At 43.2% G+C, this 18,803-nt stretch overlaps 1 protein-coding gene across 1 annotated transcript; it reads right to left on the bottom strand.

Moving 5' to 3' along the window:
- Nucleotides 1-372: 372 nt before the first annotated feature.
- LOC135097648 (general transcription factor II-I repeat domain-containing protein 2-like) lies at nucleotides 373-2,220 on the bottom strand. The gene has a single exon (XM_063999598.1). It carries the CDS (start codon nucleotides 2,218-2,220, stop codon nucleotides 373-375), a length of 1,848 nt encoding a protein of 615 aa, XP_063855668.1.
- Between the last annotated feature and the right edge of the window lie 16,583 nt (nucleotides 2,221-18,803).

The following is an 18,803-nucleotide window of genomic DNA, read 5'->3' as shown; positions in this document are numbered from 1 at the left end:
AATTTGATAATGAGTAAAATCAATTGATTGTATCGAACTTCATTGAAAGTAAACCTTAAGTTTCTACAAAACACATTTCTATAATATATTAATGCAGGGGTCGGCAACCTTTTGAACATAGTGTGCCAGTTTATAATTCATGCCACTTTTTTACTACCTTGCGTGCCAAATGTTATTTTTTCAGCCCTATATGTAGCCTACGAAAATGAAAATCATAATTATACACTATGACTGAGTATGTAGTGACCATTGTAATTAAAGTAAAATGTATTTTTCTCCATATACATAACATAAATGTGACATTTTTTGTAGCATTTATTATTCTTAGTAACTAAAAATATACTTCTTTATTTTAAAATTGTACTCACATTATTAATGCGATCCTTGCCCTTGCTTCCCTTTGGCCAAAGTTGAAATTTCAGGTGAATATCTGGACACCTTGAGCTTTACACAACCCTCAGAATGATCCGTTGTAAGGTTGCTGCGATGGGGATTGAGGATGTGCTTCATGTGTGAAAATATCTGCTCGCACTGATATGTAGATCCAAATGCTGATAGCAATGCAAAAGCTACTTTCTTCATGCAACTGAATTTATCAGGCAGTGATGTCCAGGAACTTAATATGGAGGCTGCATGATCAGTCGTACTAGTTTCCAATATTTCTCGAAGATCCTTAAATTTAGCTGACCACAATGATGATGCCTGAAAGTCAATTAACTGCATTTGCAACTCCTCAGTTTCCATCCACTCAAAAAGAGATGCGTCCAACTCACTGTATCTAAACGTGTCTGGTCTGATTAAAAAGGAAAACACTGGGCCGATGTTTTGGAAATCTTTAAATCTGATTGAGAACTCAGATTTCAATTCTTGCATGTACACCTGAAGATCAGTAGTGTTGATAGGATGAGTTGCAGATAAGTTTTTCAAGTTTTTGAAGTAACGGAAAGAACCATTTTTAATATCTGATGAGTAAACTGCAAGCTTTGCAACAAATGCCTTCCAAGTATCATACAAGTCCATCACTGTTTTTCCTGCACCTTGCAAGAGAAGACTGAGGTCATTTAGATGTTTGGTGATGTCTGAGAGAAACATAAGTTTCACAATCCAGTCTCTGTCCTCCAGCTCAGGGTAGCCTTGGCCTTTTTCTGTTAAGAAAAGCTTGACTTCATCAAAGCATTCCACAAATCTCTCCAATACCTTCCCACAGCTTAGCCACCTAACACTGCTGTGCAAGGGTATATCTTTGTAAGCACTGTCCACCTCTTCAAGGAAAGCTTGAAACTGCCTGTGCGTAAGAGAAGAGTGTGCAACAACAAAATTCACTACTTTTGTTACAGTAGCCATCACCTTGTTGAGATCAGAGTTCGAGATTTTGGCACATAAATTTTCTTGATGAATTATGCAGTGCAATTTCAAAATGGGGTGTCCAATTTTATCCTCAACAAGCTTGGTAAAACCCTTGTTTTTTCCTACCATAGCAGGGGCACCATCTGTTGTAACTGCAAAAATCTTTCTTATGTCAACCCCTCTCTCCTCAAAATGGTCAGTGAATGTCTTCAGTATGTCCTCCCCCTTGGTAGTGCCATACATAGGTTGAAGACAGCACAGCTCCTCGTGTATCTCTGTGTCACTGTACCTGGCAAAAACAGCCAGGCGGGGAATATCCACGCTTTCATCCAGGGCCACACTGAACACAGGTGTAGTTGTTAAAGCAACAGTTTGTTGCTCACCTACATTAGCAGCCATTTCAGAAATACGTCTCTCCACGGTCCTAGCTGAGGCAGGAATATCTTTTATCCTTGAGATGATCATGTGTTTGTTTGATATGCCATCAAAAAGCACCTCAGAGCACTCTAGGAAAGCTGCTTTTATGAAATCTCCATCAGTAAAAGGCTTTCCATGCTTGGCAATACACAGAGCTAGTTTGTAACTGGCCTCAGTTGCATTGATTTTGCTAGCACTCAGATTCTTAAACACATTACTTTGTTTCTCATAGCGGGATACTGCTTTCTTAATCGCTTCAGTCTTGTCTGCACTGTCCTTGAAAGTCTTCTCGTGTTTTGTTTCAAAGTGTCTTTTAACACTAGATGTGCGGCACACGACATTTTCGCAGCAGAGAGCACACACAGCACGATCATTCCGTTGAATAAATCCAAAGTCATTTGTCCATGATGACTGAAATGATCGGACATCAAGTTTGACTTTTTTCGCAGTAGCCATGGTGAGAGTAACTAGCAAGAGCGTCACTCAGGGCAGCTAAATAGTCACTGAAATAGCAGCGCTGCTTGACTGATGCGTCACCAGCGGCGGGGGCCAACGTGTCTCATACTCGTCTACATCTCGCTGTGCTCACGTACACCTCATCGCTGGTACAAAACATTTTCGTTTTAATTTAATCATTTTAATATATCAAAAGAAAGAATTATTTAGAATCATACGAAAATTTAAATCATAATTGTAAGGATGTACAATACACATTCTCTCTCTCTCTCTCTCTCTCTCTCTCTCTCTCTCTCTCTCTCTCTCTCTCTCTCTCTCATTATTTCGTTGCTTTACTTTTTTTTTTTTTGCTCCATATCACGTGGCGTGCCATAGGCAAGCACTCTGCGTGCCAAGTCTGGCACGCGTGCCATAGGTTGCCGACCCCTGTATTAATGTATTGGTTCAAAAATGGACCATTGGTCATTTTGACCTTGGAAAACCAATTTATTTCAGAAATTAATTTTTACATTGTTGTGCCTCTATAATCCTTATAAAATAACAAAACTTTCCTACAGATAACTTGTAAGCAATAGACAATACAGTATACAATACACAGCCATTTAGAATTGATGTTTTGATTGTGTTTTTCTTTACAGAAAGTACCTATTTTGTGTGAAACTCAATGAAGCAATTTCTTTCTTTATTTAAGCAAAGTGCAACATTGCATTTGCAGCAGTATGTGTAGTGCTGGAAAATTAATTATGTATATTTCTACTTTTTTTCCTAGATTAAGGCCCATGTAATGTGCGGGGATGAGCAGAGTCTCAGTACCATGTGACTAACCCCCCCCCCTTCCCCTCCTCTCCTCAGTGTCCTTTTGTCCTTGCTTTCCCCCCCCCCCTCTCAGCGTCACTGTGTTGACCACTTCTATAACAAAATTTACCCCGTGAATAAACGTAATTTCTCTTGCTTGGCCAGGTTATAGAGGCGAATTTTTCACCTAATCCCAGAGAATGGGGAGCCCTTAACCCCTAAAGGACCGCGCGGGGTAAGTATATCAGTCCCGCTAGGGCGGGGGATATGGGGAAAAACGTGCAAAATAGCTTATCTTTGCATGCTCAGTACGCCTAACCTACAATAAACGAGTGAAAGAAAACAATACTTACCCCACAATCAACTCCTCCTCTTTTGAATGGTACCAACCAGAAGTTTCTAGGTGCCATGGTTACGGAGATATGACGAGTTGATTGAGGTGGTGTTGCGGTGAAAGTGAGGGGGCGCGTCCGATCAGTGATGGTGGCTCTGGCTTAGTAACGCAGAAAACGGGATCTATGACACCATATACTGCGGTATTTCACTCGCCCCGCTCGCAAGAGTGCCTGGTGGTGTGGCTAGCTGACCATATCAGACTGGTTATGCCCTGCAGTGGAGTGTGGGAGTATTTACACTATAAAATACAGTATTTACAGCACATTTTTTTTCTTATTTTAGTTTTTTTCTTGTTTTCATGTTTTTTTCTTGGATTTTCTGTTTTATACTTTTTCTTTATTTTTCTTTTACACTTATTACTACTGTGTCTCTGTCACATTACTTACACTATAGTTATTTATACTATTTACAGACATTCACGCACTGTACTGTTTTTCTTACTGTTTTTCTTATTTTTCATTTAGTACTATAGCGTCTATTTCACTTATTAGTTTACATGTAGGTATTTATAGTCACAATATTTACAGTGTCCCAACACTCTCCTGCTAGTAGTTCTCAAGAGAATGGAACTCAGCAAAGCAGTTTACAGGGCACAAGGCGACATTACAGGCAGCACACCTGTACTTTGTCTCGGTACGTTTCTTGTCCCTGCGGGATGTGTACATGCATACCTGACACTTATTGAATCCTGCCCTGCCTGAAGGTCTGAGAGGGTTCAGGACCAGCTTGTGTGCAGCCATGTACTCAGCTGCTGCCATCCTGTCATTGACGTCCCTCACCGCTCCTATCCTAGGCAGAATGGTGCCAAACTTCTCAAACAGCTGACTTATAATTTGCCTCTCGAGCAGACGCAGTGAGAGGCTGGTGTTCTGAGTCAGCTGCTGGTGAAGGATGTGGCAGTTCAGAACCACAAGGTCAAGAATGTGCAGGAATCCCTTACGGTACCATTTGCGAGTTTTTCTCAGGCAGTCGATATCGCTTACCATCATGTCGCTCTTGTCAACGAGGCGCATGTTGATGTTATAGTCGATCACCGCGTCAGGTTTCTTCACTGGCTCCTGTGTGTGGTGATCGACTTTACCTGAGTCCTGCAGGTCACCTGTGTGCACCGTTGTCAGGATGTTGACTGGTCTCTTATCGACCCACTGCAGGGCCAACATGGGTCCACACTCCTTCTTTTTCACTGTTCCCCGCTCTTGTGTGTCAGGGAATGCTGGCCAGTGCTTTCGAAATTTCCTGACGGTACCACAGGTGCCTGTTTCTTCCTGCAGGAGATACTGAGTCAATGCTGGTGATGTGTAATAGTTGTCCGTGTACAAGATGTGGTTTTGTTTGAAGTGTTTATCCATCAGGGTCTTCACTACTGCTCCTGAAAATCCGTGTGGGTCCCCAGAGCGAATATCCACATCTGTACCGGTGTAGATTATAAAATCCAGTACGTATCCCGTCTTACAGTCGCAAAGCACAAAGAATTTGAGGCCAAAACGGTGACGTTTAGACGGGATGTACTGGATAAAACTCAGTCTCCCGCGGAAGAGGACGAGCGACTCGTCGATAACCAGTTTCTGATATGGTTTGAAGAACTTGGTAAATCTTTCCTGGACCAGAGACATTATATGACGAAACTTGTAGAGGCGATCATTAGGTACAGGGCCCATGGAGGTGGTGAAGTGCAAATACTTGTATATGAACCTGTACCTGTCTCTCGACATATATTTCCCAAAGATGGGAGTTTGGATAATCACATTTCTGCTCCAGTAGTCCTTCAAATCATGTTTTTTGACATGTGCCATTAGCATTGTGTATGCTAGCCACACATACATTTCGGGGACAGTCACATCAGTCCAGGGGGCCTTGTGTGCATACTCTCGCACTGAACCCGGCCGTCCCCAGTTGAGCAAATGTTGCCTGTACAGGTTCGTCTCGTTGACTATGAGAGTCATGACTGTCACATCAAAAAATGCCAGGAAAAAATCAAGAATATTTGAAGTGGCAGTACATCCCAGTTCAGGCTGTACACCTGCTGATTGATCTTGAAATGGAAAGTCAGCAGGTGTGTGCTCATCGCATTCCCTCCACGAGATAGCATCAACCACACCCTGTTGTGGTTGATGTTGTTGTGGTGAAGATGGTGAGGATGGTGAGTCATCAGAGCTGTGGAGAGGCGAAGGATCGCGGCGTGTTTGTCGAGGCGCGGTAAAGTGACCCCTATCACCCCCCCGTCTCTGACCTCTGGTGCGTCGCACTCTCCCACCACGCCGTTGTCTCCCTCCCCTTGTTGGTGGAGGTAGAGGTGTTGCCAAAGGTGTGGGATCGTCGACGTCTTCCTCATCCTCACTGCTATCGCTTGAAGAAAACTCAAGCCTCCTCCTCCTTCTCTTCTTGGCAGAATGCAGGAGGTAGGAAGAGGTAAGCAGAGAGGGACGAGAGATGGTGGAGGCAGAGAGGCGAGGAGTGGTGGTGGCAGGACTCTCCCCCCTTCCCAAGGGAGATAACCCTCGGCCCACTGGAGATAACGATGTCGAGAGTAACCCTCTCTCCTCTCCCAACCCCCCTCTGCTTGTGGAGGGAACTGCGTGAATTCCACCAGGCACTTTTACCTTTTTTACCCTAATTGTACTGGGGCCTGGTGTACTAGGCCCTGCAACAGGTTCAGGTTGGGCTGATTGCTGGGCTGGTTGCTCTGGTTTTGGCGGTGACAGCACTTCATCATCGGTGGTGGCTGTGGTGGTGCTGGTGCCCCTGTCTCCTGCATCATCAGACCCCAGCACATCACTGTCCTCACTCTCAATAATCGTGGAGACAGTGATTTCTAACTCCTGTTCAATGCCACTTATACTTAGAGGCCTCCTAGCTGACGTGGAGGGCCTAGAGTGGATGGATGGAGTGGAAGTAAATACGCGCGGGGGCGAGTGCACCAAATCGGACGAGGCGGAATCACTTCCATGATGACCAGCCATGACGAAGGCTAGCAAGGAACTGACAACCCTTCCCATCCTAGTCTTAATCAGTGTTGCCATACACTTGGCTAGAAAATCGGGCGGAAAAACGCATAATTTGGCGTTATTTACAAAGAGACGTCGATCGACGTCCCCGGTCCTTTGAGCCCAAAACGTCGATCGACGTCCCCGGTTCTTTAGGGGTTAATACGATAAAATTAATTCTATAATGGTAAGGTCTTAAACCAGCTCAAACAAATCCCAGATAATTACGCCGCGCCAATGAGGTTGACGAATCTAATAAGTCTTCTTTGCTTCGCCGTCCTGTTACCCCTGTTGCTACGCAAGCCAGGAAGAGATACCAGACTTTGACTAATTCCCCAATTGATTTCAAAAGTCCATTGAATTAAACTTCTTAAAGTAACAACTTTAAAGTAAACAGTAACTTAATTATTCATATTTTTCATCCCTGAACTCACAACCTAGTCGCCCCCCCCCCCACTAAAAACAAAATTATAACTCTTAATAAATTTCCCCATTGGAAACCTTTATCCTTAGTTTCCCGCCGATTTCCTCACAAGCAAAGCCAGTCTCTCTCGGATTCTCCTCAGACCCTCTCGGATTCTCCTCAGATATTCCTGTTGATAAACGGTTTTCTGAGTGGATAGATATTCGCATTTTTTCGTTCTTTTTTGTTGGTTTTCTCCACGGGACTAGTGAAACCACCTGGTTCGAGATCACCGTGTGAGACTGTCCTCAGGTCTATACGTACTTTTTGGGTATATATTTGTTATTTATTTATTTATTCTCTGGTCTCCCCCACAACTCAGTAGTCGCGAAAATATCTCCATCGTAGTTTTTATGTAATTGAAGAATACGCTACCATTTATTTTGTATTTCTGAATTCCTTTCTTTTTATTATTATTATTCGGTTTATTCCATTATCAATTAAAAATCTATAAAAGTGTCAATATTTGTATTTCTTTTAATCCAGTGATAGGATTTGTAATTATCGTGTGCCACAAGGGAACATCACACCCCTTAGAGGGCACTAAATATGTGTTTGGCCTTCCTTTACAATTTGGTAGCTTGCAATGAGGTCTTTCCTTCGTCTCAACAATCTTGGGCCAGTGGCCAATTCCATCTTTTGTGATGTCAACACTTGGAATTGGTTTTGTTGCATGACCTCTCTTTTTTTTTTTCCTCGTGCTCTGTCTCAAGACTGCTGGAGCGTGGTCTTCCCACACCGGGTCTTTTCAGGGGGTCTTTGTTTTGGCGTAGGAGAGAATATGCCACCTTCAACTTGAATGCCTGCAACTGAAGTTGCGATTTTTTGGACACCCCTATTGCACTAGCCTCCCTCCTGTAGAGAAGCCATGAATTTACTATTGTGACATCAACAAAGTGGAAAACAAGTTTATGGTAGTACTTGTGAGACCTTATGTGGATTCTATATAAGGCAATCAACGAATCCAGAAGATCAACCCCTCCCATTTCCTCATTATAGGTTTTGACTATTTTGGGGCAAGGAATTTCAACAATCTCCTTCCTTTTCTTGTCATTTTTTTTTTTTTTTTTTTTTTTATGTAGGAAGGATACTGGCCAAGGGCAACAAAAATCTAATAAAAAAAAATGCCCACTGAAATGCCAGTCCCTAAAAGGGTCAAAGCAGTGGTCAAAAATTGGTGGATAAGTGTCCTGAAACCTCCCTCTTGAAGGAATTCAAGTCATAGGAAGGTGGAAATACAGAAGCAGGCAAGGAGTTCCAGAGTTTACCAGAGAAAGGGATGAATGATTGAGAATACTGGTTAACTCTTGCGTTAGAGAGGTGGACAGAATAGGAGTGAGAGAAAGAAGAAAGTCTTGTGCAGCGAGGCCGCGGAAGGAGGGGAGGCATGCAGTTAGCAAGATCAGAAGAGCAGTTAGCATGAAAATAGTGGTAGAAGACAGCTAGAGATGCAACATTGCAGCGGTGAGAGAGAGGCTGAAGACAGTCAGTTAGAGGAGAGGAGTTGATGAGACGAAAAGCTTTTGATTCCACCCTGTCTAGAACAGCAGTATGAGTGGAACCCCCCCAGACATGTGAAGCATACTCCATACATGGACGGATAAGGCCCTTGTACAGAGTTAGCAGCTGGGGGGGTGAGAAAAACTGGCGGAGACGTCTCAGAACACCTAACTTCATAGAAGCTGTTTTAGCTAGAGATGAGATGTGAAGTTTCCAGTTCAGATTATAAGTAAAGGACAGACCGAGGATGTTCAGTGTAGAAGAGGGGGACAGTTGAGTGTCATTGAAGAAGAGGGGATAGTTGTCTGGAAGATTGTGTCGAGTTGATAGATGGAGGAATTGAGTTTTTGAGGCATTGAACAATACCAAGTTTGCTCTGCCCCAATCAGAAATTTTAGAAAGATCAAAAGTCAGGCGTTCTGTGGCTTCCCTGCGTGATATGTTTACCTCCTGAAGGGTTGGACGTCTATGAAAAGACGTGGAAAAGTGCAGGGTGGTATCATCAGCATAGGAGTGGATAGGACAAGAAGTTTGGTTTAGAAGATCATTAATGAATAATAAGAAGAGAGTGGGTGACAGGACAGAACCCTGAGGAACACCACTGTTAATAGATTTAGGAGAAGAACAGTGACCGTCTACCACAGCAGCAATAGAACGGTCAGAAAGGAAACTTGAGATGAAGTTACAGAGAGAAGGATAGAAACCGTAGGAGGGTAGTTTGGAAATCAAAGCTTTGTGCCAGACTCTATCAAAGGCTTTTGATATGTCCAAGGCAACAGCTAAAGTTTCACCAAAGTCTCTAAAAGAGGATGACCAAGACTCAGTAAGGAAAGCCAGAAGATCACCAGTAGAGCGGCCTTGACGGAACCCATACTGGCGATCAGATAGAAGGTTGTCAAGTGATAGATGTTGAAGAATCTTCCTGTTGAGGATAGATTCAAAAACTTTAGATAAGCAGGAAATTAAAGCAATAGGACGGTAGTTTGAGGGATTAGAGCGGTCACCCTTTTTAGGAACAGGTTGAATGTAGGCAAACTTCCAGCAAGAAGGAAAGGTAGATGTTGACAGACAGAGCTGAAAGAGTTTGACTAGGCAAGGTGCAAGCACGGAGGCACAGTTTCGGAGAACAATAGGAGGGACCCCATCAGGTCCGTAAGCCTTCCGAGGGTTTAGGCCAGCGAGGGCATGGAAAACATCATTACGAAGAATTTTAATACGAGGCATGAAGTAGTCAGAGGGTGGAGGAGAGGGAGGAACAAGCCCAGAATCGTCCAAGGTAGAGTTTTTAGCAAAGGTTTGAGCAAAGAGTTCAGCTTTAGAAATAGATGTGATAGCAGTGGTGCCATCTGGTTGAAGTAGAGGAGGGAAAGAAGAAGAAGCAAAGTTATTGGAGATATTTTTGGCTAGATGCCAGAAATCACGAGGGGAGTTAGATCTTGAAAGGTTTTGACATTTTCTGTTAATGAAGGAGTTTTTGGCTAGTTGGAGAACAGACTTGGCATGGTTCCGGGCAGAAATATAAAGTGCGTGAGATTCTGGTGAAGGAAGGCTTAAGTACCTTTTGTGGGCCACCTCTCTATCATGTATAGCACGAGAACAAGCTGTGTTAAACCAAGGTTTAGAAGGTTTAGGACGAGAAAAAGAGTGAGGAATGTACGCCTCCATGCCAGACACTATCACCTCTGTTATGCGCTCGGCACATAAAGACGGGTCTCTGACACGGAAGCAGTAGTCATTCCAAGGAAAATCAGCAAAATACCGCCTCAGGTCCCCCCAACTACACTGGCCGCCAATGAAAGCGGCGCGTGTTATTTTTGTGTTAGTGGCGCGTGTTGTTTTTGTGTTTTTTCGTACCATGCATACCATTAAATTTGCCTTAATCATCTATTACTATCATTAAAAATATAATTTCTTTACCTTACCTAATATTTTGTGCTGTTTCCCTTCCTCTTTATGACAGATTCCAACCGACGTGGTACAGAATCTGCTAGTTTTTCCAGATATGTAGGTGACAGTTCTCCCCACACTTGCACGACCGCCTGCTTGAGCTTCGCTACACTGCTCGTGTCCAGATCCTGGAGCTTCTTTTTCATCATACTCCACACATTTTCAATCGGGTTTAGGTCTGGACTGTTTGCTGGCCAACTTTCAAAATAATTAAGTTCACACATGCCAAACCATTCCCTTACAATGTTGGCCGTATGGCATGACGCACCGTCCTGCATGAAGGTTTCACCGTTACACTTGTCGAAGCACTCTTCAAGATTGTCATGCAGCAGGTCAAGATATGTTTCTGTGTTCATTGACACTCCTTTGTCAAGCATAACTAAGTTGCCAACACCAAAGTAGCTGAAACACCCCCACACCATCACAGAGGAGGGATGCTTAACTGCGTTTACAGTGTACCGTTCGTCATATCTGTCCGAGTTTCTTGGTCGGCGTACTCTTTTGTGTGGTGTTCCTGTCACATAGAACATGCTCTCATCTGACCACACTACTCTTCTCCACTTCTCTAATGGCCAGTCTTTATGGTCCTGAGCAAATCTGACTCTTTTAGCTTTGTGGGCGGGTGTAAGCAGTGGTTTCTTTGCAGCACGGTAACTTTTCATGTCGAGGTCCTCCAGTGTCCGCCGCTGTATTGTCCTTATGGAGACATGTGTCAGCAGATCAGGGTAATTTTGTTTAATTTCTCTTCCTGTGAGGAATGGCGAGACACTTAGCTGACGCTTAATCAGTGTCAGTGTCCTCTTTGATAAAATACGGCTGCGTCCAGGGGCAGTTTTCTTCACTGGTGCTAATTTTCCGGTATTGTCTCTGCATCGCTTCAACCAGCGTTGTACTGTTCTTAGTGGGAGTCCTGTCTCCTTTGAAATATGCTTAGAGCCAAAACCACCCTTCCGGAGTGAGTCAATAAGGGCTATATTGACTGGGGATATTTGATGTTTACGTGCCATTGACACTTAAGTTTCCACACCAATATGAAAGAGAACGAAGAAAACTGACACACTGTGCGGGGGAGCGGGGTAAGCAAGTGTACTTCCTTACGTGAGCAAGTGACAACTGAGTGATAATTTTTTGAAGTGTGACGGTTGATAGATGTTTAAAGAGCCGGCCTATGTTGCCACTTCTAGATATTAGCCACATTCTTTTCAAATGAGCTACAGTTCTTCCCGCGCTATGAGATACGGGTTTGTTTATAATGCGCGCCACTTTCATTGGCGGCTGGGTGTAGCAGAGGCAAAACGCCAGAGGCACCTTCGCTTAGGGGGATCCTGAGGAGGGATTGGAGTGATAGGACAAGATAAAGATATGAGATTGTGATCGGAGGAGCCCAACGGAGAAGAAAGGGTGACAGCATAAGCGGAAGGATTAGAGGTCAGGAAAAGGTCAAGAATGTTGGGCGTATCTCCAAGACGGTCAGGAATACGAGTAGGGTGTTGCACCAATTGCTCTAGGTCATGGAGGATAGCAAAGTTGTAGGCTAGTTCACCAGGATGGTCAGTGAAGGGAGAGGAAAGCCAAAGCTGGTGGTGAACATTGAAGTCTCCAAGAATGGAGATCTCTGCAAAAGGGAAGAGGGTCAGAATGTGCTCCACTTTGGAAGTTAAGTAGTCAAAGAATTTCTTATAGTCAGAGGAGTTAGGAGAGAGGTATACAGCACAGATAAATTTAGTATGAGAATGACTCTGTAGTCGTAGCCAGATGGTGGAAAACTCAGAAGATTCAAGAGCGTGGGCACGAGAGCAGGTTAAGTCCTTGCGCACGTAAACGCAGCATCCAGCTTTGGATCGAAAATGAGGATAGAGAAAGTAGGAGGGAACAGAAAAGGGGCTACTGTCAGTTGCCTCAGACACCTGAGTTTCAGTGAGGAAAAGAAGATGAGGTTTAGAAGAGGAGAGGTGGTGTTCTACAGATTGAAAATTAGATCTTAGACCGCGAATGTTGCACAAGTTAATGAAGAAAAAGTTGAGGGGGGTGTCAAGACACTTAGGGTCGTCGACGGAAAGGCAGTCCGACCTGGGGACATTTGTGGTCCCCTCCCCAGATGGGGACTCCGAGGCTGGTGTAGGAGTCGCCATGATTTTAAAATTTTTGGAGTGAAGGGTGTGTGTGTTATTAGGTGCTTGTAGTTTTGTGTGGAGGAAGAGAGTTGTCTTTAGAGGGCAGGCTGTGACTACCCCCTTGTGTTGTGAGACACAAAGGGAAACGTTCAGTGAGGTCACAGCTGGGTTTAATGATAAGTTCACAGCACCCCCTGAACAGTGTTTTAGACCTCACTGGGAGTAATTATCGTTTCGGCAGGTGTCTACTGCCTCCTCCTCTTACATGTTCCCAAAGGTTGAGCAGATGAAAAGCTTGTGAGGAGAGTCACACAACGATTGTCTACCCATTTCATTGCACGTAACTCTACTCCATCGTAAGTTGTGCTTACCTCTACATGAGACCCCCTTTGCTTTTTCAACATTTCCTTATCTGTAGGCAGAACATTTCCTATCCCTTTCAGTCTGTTTTGTCTCACAGTACCCAGAGAGTAGATCTGCTTCGTTGCTAAATGAGCCATTAGTTTAGGAGATGTGAACCAATTGTCATGGTATAACAAATGGTTTGCATTTACTGGGATTGTGCGCGCCAACTGCAGAACTATATTGGATGATGGACCCAGATCCGGTTCACCTTGGACTGGCTTTAGGGGCCCATCATAAACATGCAAGTCATTCAAGATCCCAGAGGTATCACACAAAGCAAATACCTTGAAACCCCATTTGTGTGGTTTGGATGGGATGTACTGCTTTAGGTAAGAATTTCCTTTCAAGGGAACAATCATTTCATCAATGCAGCACATTTGTTGCATTGGGATGCTGCGAAATTTTGATTGCAAATGGTCAAGTACTGGGCGAACCTTGAAAAGCCTGTCAGCATTGGGACCAGTCCTGTCAGGTGCCTGAGTGTTGTCATTGAAATGTAGAGAGCTTTTTATTTCTTCCCATCGCCTTCTACTGAAAACTTTGGATACGGAATCGAATTCCAGCACCCCACTCCAATAAAGCCTAGTGTTAGATATTTTGAACAAGGACATAAGAAAGACAGTCCCTAGAAATTGTTCCAACTCATCTTTATCCAGCTTCAGAGGCTTGTTTACATTTTGTTGTGTTGCATACAAATTGCTTTGTGTCACAATCAACTTTAAACCTGCCTCCATAGAACTGTGACGTGTCCATATCTGAGGAAACAGAATGACCCACTGGTACATTTTTTAACCATTTAAAAACACCTTTTTACATTACAGTAATCCAAAGTCAGGCCAACATTATAAACACATTCTACTGAATATATGGGATATATCATAATGTTTGTAGTGACCTGGCTTACCTATGAGTCGTCCAAAAAAATCATTGAAAACGGAGGATCAGTCACTACGTCCTCCCCCTCTGGTGGTCACGAGTCAACTGCTGTTACACAGAAACAAGAGCTTTTTTTCCACATATCGTGTGAGTGATGTTTTCTGATATGGTGCAAAAATGTACCACCGGACGGACACGCCTCTACAAGGGAATTTCATCCAAGGAAAAGCACGCTTTTGAAGTGGTTCATAATTGTACCAATGGTCCTTATAGGGTTAAGCGGTTGGGTTGGGTTAGGTTAGGTTAAGCGGTTGGGTTAGGTTAGGTTAGGTTAAGCGGTTGGGTTAGGTTAAGCGGTTGGGTTAGATTAGGTTAGGTTAAGCGGTTGGGTTAGGTTAGGTTAGGCTAAGCGGTTGGGTTAGGTTAGGTTAGGCTAAGCGGTTGGGTTAGGTTAGGTTAGGCTAAGCGGTTGGGTTAGGTTAGGTTAGGCTAAGCAGTTGGGTTAGGTTAGGTTAGGCTAAGCGGTTGGGTTAGGTTAGGTTAGGCTAAGCGGTTGGGTTAGGCTAGGATACGCTAAGCGGTTGGGTTAGGTTAGGTTAGGCTAAGCGGTTGGGTTAGGTTAGGTTAGGCTAAGCGGTTGGGTTAGGTTAGGTTAGGCTAAGCGGTTGGGCTAGGTTAGGGTAGCCTAAGCGGTTGGGTTAGGTTAGGTTAGGCTAAGCGGTTGGGTTAGGTTAGGTTAGGCTAAGCAGTTGGGTTAGGTTAGGGTAGGGTAAGCGGTTGGGTTATGTTAGGTTAGGTTAGGTTAGGTTAGGTTAGGCTAAGCGGTTGGGTTAGATTAGGTTAGATTAAGCGGTTGGGTTAGGTTAGGTTAGGCTAAGCGGTTGGGTTAGGTTAGGTTAGGCTAAGCGGTTGGGTTAGGTTAGGTTAGGCTAAGCGGTTGGGTTAGGTTAGGTTAGGCTAAGCGGTTGGGTTAGGTTAGGTTAGGCTAAGCGGTTGGGTTAGGTTAGGTTAGGCTAAGCCGTTGGGTTAGGTTAGGTTAGGCTAAGCGGTTGGGTTAGGTTAGGTTAGGCTAAGCGGTTGGGTTAGGTTAGGTTAGGTCCGTGCAGACCACCAACAAGGAAGAGGTTGAGGAAATACATGTTGTGGAGACGCTGCAAGCTGATGCCTTCCAGATCGCGAAGGTAATAGTAACACCTGCTCACCCTGCACGTATCAGCCTGATAGTCCAAAATATTAGTGAGATACGATGGCATTAGTGCTTCTTCAATGTCCGCCTCCTTCTCTCTCTCTCCCCTCTGCTGCCTGTCACCAAGTTGGCCCTCTCATTCATCTTGTTTTTTTTTCAGTTTTCTTCTCTCCTGCGCTTATTGTTACGCCATACTGCGTGTATAGATACTTTATACACCCATACATCTGCCATGAATGTATTACCGTGATAGTCCAAGCTGTCAGTGAGATAGTCTGATAGTACGTGTTCGGACCCCTCCTCTCCCATCATCCGACCCCAAACATCCGCCTTGTCGCTAACATTTTTGCTTATTTCTTCCCTGCTACGCTTATTTATACATCTATACTGCGTCCATACATAGATTATACATTGATACATGTACCCTGACTTTCTGTGCATGTAAAAATGTGTCTATAATAGGAAAAATAACAAGATAATCTTTCCATATTTTTTCCTTCCTTTCCCCGCCTCCTCCCCAAAACATCGGTGCCATTCTTTTTTTTTCCTTGTTTCTCCTCATTCACGCCCATCCGCACGCCCACACGACGCCCATAGGTGGATTATTCACTTATACATCTACTATTCACATCCCAGCCAGATAGTCCTAGTCTGTAGTTAAATAAGATAGTTTGTGTTAGCGTCACCTGTGCCTGCATCTCCATCCCCCCCCCTCTCTCTGTGATCCCAGACTGACAATATTAACCTTTATGCTAATTTCTCCTCTCCTACGCTTATTTATACGCCCATATACTGACCATACATAGTTCATACATACATACATTTACTATTCATGTCTCAGTTTAATAGTCCAACCCTGTCTTGAAATACTATTGGTTAGATCATGTCATCTCCGTCCTCTCATCAGGCGGACTCTCGTTATAATTTTTGCTAATTTCTCCTCATCAGCGCTTATCCATAGTTCCATACCGCGTCCATATATAGATTATATATCCATACATCTACCCTCTACCCCACTACCTGTAGATATTTAGCAGTAGTGAGAAAAATGCAAGTTAACTGTGCCCACCTCATCCTACCAAAACATTGCTTTCAAATTTGCCTTTTTTAGTTTTTTTTTTTTTTTCATTTCTCCGTACATAAGGGGAATGACATGTCCTATACAATACCCATACATAGAAAATGCATTTACATATTTGTCATGTGTCTCTGTATATATAGATTTGTACCTGTAATGATAAAATTATGAATGTATGCCTTGGGTCTGGCAAGTGAATGAATCTTCAGTTTGTTTTCTTAATTTCTTCATGTCACTATACCACAGCACTATACCCTATGGTGCTAGTGGTGCAGGAATGCCTTCTCTACCTTCACCACAAGCCACTGTACCATGCATCACTGTACCTTGAAACTGTACCACAAAAACTTAACCTAACTGGCCTTCACTTGAAAAAAAAGATATCGTTTTTTTTTTCGTGTGGTTAATATTTCAGTGCTACAGTACAACAGCACTGTACTCTATGGTGCTAATGGTGCAGGAAGGCCTTGTCTACCTGCACTATAAGCCACTGTACCATGCGTCACTGTACATTAAAACTGTACCCCAAAAACTTAACCTAACTGGCCCTCACTTAAAAAAAAATATATCGTTTTTTTTTTTCGTGTGCTTAATATTTCAGTGCTACAATACCACAGCACTGTACCCTATGGTGCTAATGGTGCAGGAAGGCCTTGTCTACCTGCACCATAAGCCACTGTACAATGCGTCACTGTACATTAAAACTGTACCCCAAAAACTTAACCTAACTGGCCCTCATTTAAAAAAATATATATCGTTTTTTTTTTCGTGTACGTAATATTTCAGTGCTACAATACCACAGCACTGTACCCTATGATGATAATGGTGCAGGAATGCCTTGTCTACCTTCACCATAAGCCACTGTACCATGCGTCACTGTACCTTAAAACTGTACCACAAAAACAACCTAACTGGCCCTCACCTGAAAAAAAATATCTTTTTTTTTGTGTGTGTGCTTAATATTTCAGTGCTACAGTACCACAGCACTGTACTCTATGGTGCTTATGGTGCAGGAAGGACTTGTCTACCTTCACCACAAGCCACTGTACCATGCATCACTGTACCTTGAAACTGTATCACAAAAACTTAACCTAACTAACCTTCACTTGGAAAAAAAAGATATCGTTTTTTTTCGTGTGGTTAATATTTCAGTGCTACAGTATCACAGCACTGTAATCTATGGTGCTAATGGTGCAGGAAGGCCTTGTCTACCTGCACCATAAGCCACTGTACCATGCATCACTGTACCTTAACACTGTACCCCAAAAACTTAACCTAACTGGCCCTCACTTAAAAAAAAATATATCTTTTTTTTTCGTGTGCTTAATATTTCACTGCTACAATACCACAGCACTGTACCCTATGGTGCTAATGGTGCAGGAAGGCCTTGTCTACCTTCACCATAAGCCACTGTAACATGCGTCACTGTACCTTAAAACTGTACCACAAAAACAACCTAACTGGCCCTCACCTGAAAAAAATTATCTTTTTTTTTTTGTGTGTGCTTAATATTTCAGTGCTACAGTACCACAGCACTGTACTCTATGGTGCTAATGGTGCAGGAAGGACTTGTCTACCTTCACCACAAGCCACTGTACCATGCATCACTGTACCCTGAAACTGTATCACAAAAACTTAACCTAACTAGCCTTCACTTGGAAAAAAAAAATATCGTTTTTTTTTTCGTGTGGTTAATATTTCAGTGCTACAGTACCACAGCACTGTCATCTATGGTGCTAATGGTGCAGGAAGGCCTTCTCTACCTGCACCATAAGCCACTGTACCATGCGTCACTGTACCTTAAAACTGTACCACAAAAACTTAACCTAACTGGCCCTCACTTAAAAAAAAATATCGTTTTTTTTTTTCGTGTGCTTAATATTTCAGTGCTACAGTACCACAGCACTGTACCCTATGGTGCTAATGGTGCAGGAAGGCCTTGTCTACCTTCACCATAAACCACTGTACCATGCGTCACTGTACCTTAAAACTGTACCACAAAAACAACCTAACTGGCCCTCACCTGAAAAAAATTATCTTTTTTTTTTGTGTGTGCTTAATATTTCAGTGCTACAGTACCACAGCACTGTACTCTATGGTGCTAATGGTGCAGGAAGGACTTGTCTACCTTCACCACAAGCCACTGTACCATGCATCACTGTACCTTGAAACTGTATCACAAAAACTTAACCTAACTAGCCTTCACTTGGAAAAAAAAGATATCGTTTTTTTTTCGTGTGGTTAATATTTCAGTGCTACAGTACCACAGCACTGTAATCTATGGTGCTAATGGTGCAGGAAGGCCTTGTCTACCTGCACCATAAGCCACTGTACCATGCGTCACTGTACATTAAAACTGTACCCCAAAATCTTAACCTAACTGGCCCTCACTTAAAAAAAAAATATATCGTTTTTTTTTTCGTGTGCTTAATATTTCAGTGCTACAGTACCACAGCACTGTACCCTATGGTGCTAATGGTGCAGGGATGCCTTGTCTACCTTCACCATAAGCCACTGTACCATGCGTCACTGTACCTTAAAACTGTACCACAAAAACAACCTAACTGGCCCTCACCTGAAAAAAATTATCTTTTTTTTTTGTGTGTGCTTAATATTCCAGTGCTACAGTACCACACCAATGTACTCTATGGTGCTAATGGTGCAGTAAGGACTTGTCTACCTTCACCATAAGCCACTGTACCATGCGTCACTGTACCTTAAAACTGTACCACAAAAACAACCTAACTGGCCCTCACCTGAAAAAAAATATCTTTTTTTTTTGTGTGTGTGCTTAATATTTCTGTGCTACAGTACCACAGCACTGTACTCTATGGTGCTA

This window comes from Scylla paramamosain, unplaced genomic scaffold (assembly GCF_035594125.1).
Source record: "Scylla paramamosain isolate STU-SP2022 unplaced genomic scaffold, ASM3559412v1 Contig27, whole genome shotgun sequence".
Lineage (NCBI taxonomy): Eukaryota > Metazoa > Arthropoda > Malacostraca > Decapoda > Portunidae > Scylla > Scylla paramamosain.
This window is presented reverse-complemented; position numbering and strand designations above follow the sequence as displayed.